At 43.5% G+C, this 8,842-nt stretch overlaps 1 protein-coding gene across 1 annotated transcript; it reads left to right on the top strand.

Annotated features, from left to right (window-relative positions):
• The first annotated feature begins 429 nt into the window (after window positions 1-429).
• LOC120027409 (basic leucine zipper and W2 domain-containing protein 2) lies at window positions 430-7,588 on the top strand. Its single transcript, XM_038972333.1, has 12 exons — window positions 430-547; window positions 942-1,012; window positions 2,280-2,456; window positions 4,213-4,316; window positions 4,857-4,922; window positions 5,095-5,230; window positions 5,368-5,477; window positions 5,734-5,904; window positions 6,093-6,239; window positions 6,410-6,548; window positions 6,752-6,874; window positions 7,091-7,588. Exons 2-12 carry the CDS (start codon window positions 949-951, stop codon window positions 7,117-7,119), a joined length of 1,266 nt encoding a protein of 421 aa, XP_038828261.1. The 5' UTR covers window positions 430-547; window positions 942-948; the 3' UTR covers window positions 7,120-7,588.
• Window positions 7,589-8,842: the final 1,254 nt, after the last annotated feature.

Raw genomic sequence — 8,842 nt, 5'->3', positions numbered from 1 at the left:
CAGCAGACTTGTCACCCTGGCTTTTGCCTGTACCCTGTCACTGTTGTACCAATTATGACATGTCACCCATAGTCAGAAGTTGGCTAAAGCACATCCAGGTCTGGGACAAGGTTACTACAGTGTGCTCTGTGGAATCCCCTCCAGACAACATGTCTTGGTGTGGTAAAGTAGATTATAAGGTTCCTTAATCCCTTGACCCTCTAGTACTGGCCTGTCTCAGACTGTATATGTCTGTCCTAAGGAGGACTGTGCCCTCAAAGAACCTGTGTGTGTGTGTGTACTGTGGTCAGACATGTCCTTGTTGTAATTTGACACGTGTCTAAGAGAAAGAGCGAGGGGGAAAAAGAGGGGGGCGATTCAGAGGGAAATTGATTGAGCGAATCAGGGAGAGACTAGTTTACGCTGCAGGGACATGGACTGGGATGAGCCTGCAATATACAGTATATAGCACAAGGTTGACAGGCAGGACAACTCTTAGACATTCACAGGGAATTCAGTGAAACTCTCTAAATAACTCACTGTCACTGCTAAGAAGGACTCACAGCTGGTAAGCATAGAGCTTTCACCTGTTCCTTTAGCCTTCTGGACTCTGGTTGAGCATGCGGACATCTGACTTTTAGTTGTGGAAGCCTGTAGAAAATAAATGGCTGCTCAGTGACATTTTGAAGGTGTGTTGAAGGTCTGAGATTTACTGAAGCGCTGAAACTATTTATTAAATGGTTTGTTGACTGTTAGTAAATTGTCAGACATTGTATATTTTGGGCATATTAACACATAAATAATGTTACAGGCCTTTAAATATGTTGTGTTTACAGACTGCTGTTGCAATAGGCCTGACAGAAACAAAGATATTCTGTCATTAAATGGAATGGTACTATTGTATGTTGTAGTGCTAATGGTCTGCTCATTTCCTGATTCTGTGTGTGTGTTCTCTTCCTCAGGACTTTTATGAATACCGGTAAGCAACAGAAGCCAGTGCTAACAGGCCAGCGGTTCAAGACCAGGAAAAGGGGTGAGTTGAGTTACAGCCACAGACAGCTGTCAACGCCCAATGTCAATGCCTAATGTTTACCACATACAGTATGTTGGCAAGACAACATGCATGGTGTGAAATTGCAATACCAATATGTTGTCAAGACAGCAGACAGTGTTACGTTGCAGTACCAAATAATTGAACCCGTTTCTTAAATCAACTGCCTCTTTAAGACTGTGTGAGATGTCTTGATTATCTTTTGAGTCTCACGACCTCCAGAGTGTCAATGCACACTTTTATCTTAGATTTCTCCTATTAAGATCTGCTTCCTAGTAAGGGACCAGCAAAGGTTTAGCAGGGTTCTCCTGTCCTCTCCACACATAAACAGACTATAAATACTCTTTGCTTCTAGGGTTCTGTTTCATCTCTCTTTTGCAGCTTTGGATTGTTGTGGCTTGACATTCCCTCTTACACAACACCTACTGCGATCCAGGCTGGCTCCCAGTCAATAAGATGTTTAAGTTCCTAGAATGTCAGCTCTCTTGTTTGTGCTCTCTTGGTAACTCCCAGACATGACCGCGCAAACAGATCTGGGACCAGGCTATAGCTGAACTTCCTGCCAGTCCAGAAGCAGTGGGTGTCGTTTTATATATATATATATTACTCACAGAGCAGAAGAACGTGTAGTGTCGTGAAAACATTGGGTTCATACTTCGTGGGGCACCTTGTTGATTCTCTTGAGCCGTGTGTTGATACCCAGTGATCTGTTAATGAAGGGGATATCGTTTGGACACTGTTCTTTGTGGAAAAACACAGGGGATTAATCGGGGAGGCTAACGCTCCCCCAGGCTAAGTAGTGTCCCATCAGGGCAGGGTCCCTTGTCCTCATCACAGCTTGGCTGGGGAACTGAAGGGCTGTCTTATTTGGCCCGACAAGTTTTCTGAGCACATTTTTATTTTATTTGTATTGTAAAAGATTGTGAAAATAAGCTTCAAGTGATTTTTATTTAGGAAAATCTGTATACAAATATAAGCGTGATTGTTTTAGTCAAATATTATATCTGTTTAGGCTTCTTGCGGTCAATTTGCAGTCTACCAATTATTTGTAATTATTGTTCCGGCCCCCTGACCAACCGCTCAATAAAGAAATCAGCCTGCAGGTGAATCTAGTTGATAATCCCTGGCATAAGGTATCTACTGTATTATGCATGGTTTACCATACCTCACTTTCTGGTGTTAAAGGTTTAACACACATTAGTGTACATGCAACAAGGATGTTCTCCTCTGCCCTTTCCTCCCCACCCAGATGAAAAGGAGAAGTTTGAGCCCACAGTTTTTAGAGACACAATTATTCTGGGCCTCAACGAAGCAGGAGGGGACCTCGATGCTGTAGCCAAGTTCCTGGACGTGACCGGGTCCCGACTCGACTACCGTCGCTATGCCGATACTCTCTTCGACATCCTCATCGCGGGGAGCATGCTCGGTGAGTGGATTGCGCTGAATTTAGCAGGCAGCCCGCCCGGGACTTGAATCCAGGTCCCAGGACTGTTGGTACATAATCTTAACCATTACACTAAGATGTCTGCCCTGCTTGATGAGGTTGCTAGGTGTTGTACTAAGGTAGCTATAGTATCATGGTCATCTGCACCTGGTTTCAGCTCACTGCTCAGTAATGGGACATCCTGGTCCCTTCGTATCAGTATTCGCACTAGGACACCAAGCATGACCATGTCCACTCAGGCAAGGACAAACGGATCACTGCTGGCTTTGTCAGATTACCAGGGTCATTTCCCATTAGGCCAGGATGTCTTTGATATCAGAGAACCGAATACATTGTTCCTCCTGTATGTGTCAGTGGACTGCTCATTGTATTCACTTGTTCTAACTCCCAATTCCTCACTAATAGATGAGGGTACTTGAACACAGTTTTTTGTATTTGTGAACATATTTGTGTTCATTGAGGTGAGGGATGGGGCATTGATTAATATGCTGAACCCTTTGTCTGGTGGTCAGTGTGACCCTGCAGACCTAAGCTGGTAGATTTACCCTATAATCACTGTCTTTCTCCCCACATACTCATTGTGTACATGGCATGGAGTTCTCACAAAGAGTATGTCTTTGACCACACTCACAAACACATGCTCATTCACATCCTGCCGTGTGTAATCTTTATAGAATTAATTGAATGTACAGTCTGTCAGTCTGTCTCCGTCTCACACACACACAGGATGGGGCCTGTGTCAGTCTCTGCATACTGCATGTCAAGCCCATTAGAGATAACAGGTTTACCCTGCTCCTATAGTAAGAGCCTGGCAGTGTCAGGGGAGAGACAGCAGCTCAGATGGAAACCAGGGATACATGAAGGAACCAGCCTCTCAGGGAACCACATTAGCCTTTAGTAACATGAAGGCTAGGTACCTGGTTCATGTAGGCACACTATTAATAAAATGTGCTACACTGACGGTATGATATTTGCATGAATACATACAGTAAGTTATGTTTTTTTTAATCCACCACAGTCCTATGAAGCAGTTATGAAGTCAACAGGGATAGTAGACATTAGATACAGGTCGGCCTCTATGACTTCAGATAGTGTAGTAGTTAAGCCCTCATATACATCCTCATTTATCCCAACCAGATACAACAATCCTATGTCAACAGCCACCTCGGGTGGAACAGATAAAGGGGAAAAAATGGGAGAGATGTTAGTAAATAGATGATTGACTAGGCGGAAACAAAGCGCTCTCTCTCTCTCCTTCCTGTGAATGGGTAGTGTCTCCCTTTAGGGGTAGTGAAGGATGTAGTAATGTTGTGTAATAATCCAGTTACCGTGTGATTACTAATTTACTGTACATCAGGGTCTGATCTCTCCCATCCTTATGCTCCACTATCGCCATGATATCCACAACTTCTTGTTACATCAATCAATCATGGACATAGAGTAGATAGGTAGGTCTCTCTCTGATTATTCTACAGTTATAGCCATACCCATGCTGCTAGCTAATGGGGCTAAAGCTTTAACCCTTGACCCTGATGACTTGCCACGTCTTTCTGTCTATGTCCTTCCGTCGTTCTGTTCGTCCGTCTCTTCTTTCTAATCGCTTTATGGCTGGGCAGGATAGATGGTCATTGAAGTGGTGTGTTGACCTTTATGGCACCAGGGTCACTACCCTCTCTGGCTGTGCTGGTTCTGCCCCCTCAATCACTACAATCGTAATGTAAATAACTGTCTGTCTCAGCTCCCGGCGGGACGCGCATTGACGAGGGGGACAAGACCAAGGTGACAGAACACTGTGTGTTTACCACCAAGGAGAACCATGCCAACCTCCGCCACTATGCTCAGGTTGGTACACACACACACAATCAAATACAGCAGCCTTTAAGGTGCATGGTAGAGTAACCGGGTGGTAGTCGACTAGTGACAGTGACTAAGTTTAGGGTACTGGGTGGAGGCTGGCTAGTGATGGCCATTTAACAGGCCGATGGCCTTGAGATGGAATCTGTTCTTCAGTCTCTCTGTCCCAGCTTTAATGCACCTGTACTGACCTTGCTTTCCAGATGATAGTGGGGTGAACAGGCCATGGCTGTTCATGAATGCGTGAGCATGCATACACATACTCTTTCTCTGTTTTACCATTGACTGGGGTAGAAGGGAATGTCGGAGGGAGACACCCGCAGTGAAGTGGTATTAGATCTGCTAATACCCACCAATCCCCTGGGAGTATCCAGTGTGTCCACGACAACATCATTTTTATATAATCCTCCTGGATTAAAGTCACTGCAGTCCTTCACGATCCGTTTGTCTCTCTCTTTCTCCCTCTCTCTCTGTTCCAGCTCTCTGTGTCTGTCACTGAATCTCATGTCCCTCTGTGTGTTTCTGTAGGTTTTTAACAAGCTTATCAGGAGGTACAAGTACCTGCAGAATGCCTTCGAGGAGGAAATCAAAAAGGTAAATTATTCACAGGAAACAGGCTCGTATGAAGTCGCTACAGCAGTTCTACTTCAGTTTTGGACTATCCTATGTACTTGTGTTTAGACTTTATATCTTCAGCTGTGTAGATATTTTTTACCCTATTGTCTTTAGTTTACATAATTTCCTGTCCTGATGTTTTATCCCGTAGCTTCTGCTGTTCCTGAAGGCATTCAGCGAATCAGAGCAGACCAAGCTGGCTATGTTGACTGGTATCCTATTGGCTAACGGCACTCTGCCCCCACCCATCCTCACCAGCCTCTTCAGTGACAATGTTGTCAAGGAAGGTGTGTGTGGGGGGGGTTGTTCTTGAGGCATATATTCTTGCCATATATTTATAGCTCTGGCTTTCTTCCAAGTTGCTCTCTTGTCTGTTATTGGTATCTTGCAGGTATTACTCTTGTCTGTTATTGGTATCTTGCAGGTATCTCTGCATCCTTTGCGGTGAAGATGTTCAAGGCATGGATATCTGAGAAAGATGCCAATGCAGTCACCTCAGCCCTGAGGAAGGCTAACCTGGATAAGAAACTCCTGGTAAGAAACACTTTTTAGGCAGGTAGCCTACAGCAGTGGTTTTGAACCTTATGTCAAAAAATTCAGTGACTCCTCAAATGGTGGTTCTCGAGCTTTTGGTGGTCCCTGGAACTGAAAAGGTTGGGAACCTCTGGCCTAGAGGTTAGAGAGATTCTTTTACAGTGCTTCAGCCACAAGAGGGAACTGTTGTAGTGAATTTGTAGGGTTGAAGCTCATTGGAAGTTGTTTGAGCTTAGACTTCTTGTTGTTTCTCTAGGAGTTGTTTCCTGCCAACAAGCAGAACATGGAGCACTTCTCAAAGTACTTCAATGAGGCGGGGCTGAAGGAGCTGTCAGATTTTATGCGTGTGCAGCAGTCTCAGGGAACACGAAAGGAGCTGCAGAAAGAACTGCAGGAGCGCCTCTCTCAGGACTGCCCCATACGAGAGGTGTAATACCAGATACCATGTCCTGCCTTTGTGCCCTTGAACAAGCTCCAAGAGCGCTGCATTGCGTCCCCCTCTGCTTTCAACCCCTCATTGGGGTGTGTTTGTCTCTGGGTTGGGTTGTAGAAGCAAAAATGATAAATTCCATTCTCCAACACGATGGACAGTAAAGAATTATTCTGTGGTTCTAGATGGTGGTGTACGTGAAGGAGGAGATGAAGAGGAGTGACCTCCAGGAGCAGGCTGTGATTGGTCTGCTGTGGAACATTCTCATGAACGCTGTGGAGTGGAACAAGAAGGAGGAGTTGGTCACCGAGCAAGCCCTCAAACACCTTAAAGTACATCATAACATCAACCATTAATAATTTAACTCACTCCTAACACAACCACTCTATAATATGAGAGCTGGACACTGTGGAGGCTCTCAAACACCTCGAAGTACTGCACAACACTAACATCAACCATGAATGAATGACAGTTGATGGGGTGTGTATCCTCTCCCCTCCAGCACTATGCCCCCCTGCTAGCAGCGTTCAGCACCCAGGGCCAGTCAGAGCTGGTGCTACTACTGAGGATCCAGGAGTACTGCTATGACCATATCCACTTCATGAAGTCCTTCTCCAAGATAGTGGTGCTCTTCTACAAAGGTCAGTGTTATCATTTTATACAGGACAATGTTTCACAGTTTCTATGTAAAAAAGAAAAAAAAGGTATCTCATTCATTTGTCTTAGTAGTCAGGGTTGGGGTCAATTTCAATTTAGGAAGTAAACTGAAATTCCAATTTCACATAACTTCTCCTTGTGGTGCTATGCTAAATGTTCCTGTTCTGTCTGTCTTCTCTCCACCCAGCTGACGTGTTGAGTGAGGAGGCCATTCTGAGGTGGTACAAAGACACTCACACCACCAAAGGGAAAGGTGTCTTTGTCGAGCAGATGAAGAAGTTTGTTGAGTGGCTGCAAAATGCAGAAGAAGGTAACATTTACAGGTTAAATACAGGTTACAGTTACAGGTAACCTAATCAATAACTGAAAAGAAAGCCATTGCATTTTCAGAAAATCATTGTTAAATCAATCAAACTGAACGATACACATTCTGTAGACTTGGGCTGTGATGAGCACTCACCTGTAATTCCTATTTTCACCACTAAGAAGAGCTGTTTAATAATAATCTGTTTATTTTCTCATGTAGAGTCCGAGTCTGAGGGAGAGGAGGACTAGCAGACCAACCCAACAAGGAGTCTAACTCTGAAGTCTGCTGCATCCTGTGGCCTGTATATGTCAATCAGCCTGTAGTCCCCATCTCGTATAGGGCACGTTCCAGGCCGACTTTAAAGCAGTCATGCTACCTATTTTAGAAGATTTGCCAGACTATCATATTAATGTGGTTCCTGATACATTCAAGATAAATACTTATCCAGGCATTGTAAGAAGTATGAGATAATGTGTGCAGTGTGACTTCAATAAAAACGACCTGGAACACGCCCATCCATATTGCCTAACCGACCAGGGGTCGTAGACTCCTCAATCAAAGCGCAACCCTCAGTGAAAAACCACGGGACCTCCCGACTCAACTTCAGGAGGATAGGAGACTAGATGTCATCTATCAAGACCACCCATCTGTGATATTTAAGCTTTATTTTTTTATTATTCTTTTTTCAATTTAAGGATTGGATTAATTAGAGGTCGGTCAGAGCGAACTCCCTTTACCAACATTGTTCAGGTTTAGAGAGGAAGTCAAGACCTCAATCTGCAGTAGATTGTCATCCTCGTTTTATGAAAACTCAACTTTGTAACTTGGCAATGCTTTAATCTTTTTATTAATAAAGTGTTTTTATATGTATTCACTTGTTTAGTATTGTTTCTGTGTTGTATTCTTAAATAAGTTGGCAAGTAAATAAGGCTTCTGTTCATATGTCTGATGGAGGTTAAGAGAGTTTATTGAAAGACTTCCTAATTAGTTAGGTGCTCAGTAACTCAGAACTGAATGAAAAAGTGGGTGATTGTGATGGCTATTAAAGAGAGGTGAAGTCAAGCCAATCATTGTAACTTTCATGCACCTGCTTCTGCACCTGCGTATACACAGGCCAGGTGAAGGAATGCTGTTGACACTACTGTGACCTCTGTCCTGTGCCTCAAGGGAAAAGGCCCAGAGTTCTAATGGACCTTAGGTAAACAAACTGGGTTTACATCCCAAATGACACCCTAATCCCTATCTAGTGCACTGCTTTTGACCAGGACCCATAGGGAAGAGGTTGCCATTTGGGACATAGACTCCAGGGAGTTAATGAGCAACAGGGACCGCCACTGTAGATCTAGAGAAGTACATCAACGCCATACTACTGCATTTACTGTAGGTCTGTTTCTCAGAGCAGCATGTTGCCTCTTTTTTTCTCGCTTTGTTACTATTTCACAACTCTTAGGACAAAACTCCAAACAGATGATCAAAAAGGCTGTTTTTTTTTCAACTTTAAGCACCTTTTCAATTGACTAAGTCCAACACATGAACTCACACAGTAACTTTTTCATCAAACCTGATCAGTGTTTCATCTAGAAATACCTTTCATATAAAGTCATTGTCTTTCACAATGCAACGCTCACAATAATTTTCACATGATTCTCTTCTCATTTGTTTAAATATATTTGACCATCACTTAATCCAACTGCACTTAATGGTTATTCACGAAACTAACCGTTTGGTAAACCTATAGATTTGTAACTATTTTGTCTACTATATACGGATTTTGAGAACTACAGAAATGTGTGTGAAGTATAAACACCTAAATGACATGTAGGATACATGATAAGCATACATAATGACTACTCATTATTGCTAATTGATTTCACATAGTGGTAACCACAGTTGGTCACCATATAGATGCTAAAGGAGATGTGAACACTTGCAATTTCCATCAACATGGAGCAGGATAGACGGCTAGGGAGA

Source organism: Salvelinus namaycush, chromosome 32 (genome assembly GCF_016432855.1).
Source record: "Salvelinus namaycush isolate Seneca chromosome 32, SaNama_1.0, whole genome shotgun sequence".
Lineage (NCBI taxonomy): Eukaryota > Metazoa > Chordata > Actinopteri > Salmoniformes > Salmonidae > Salvelinus > Salvelinus namaycush.
Note: the sequence above shows the minus strand (reverse complement) of the source record. Positions and strands in the feature narration are given on the sequence as shown.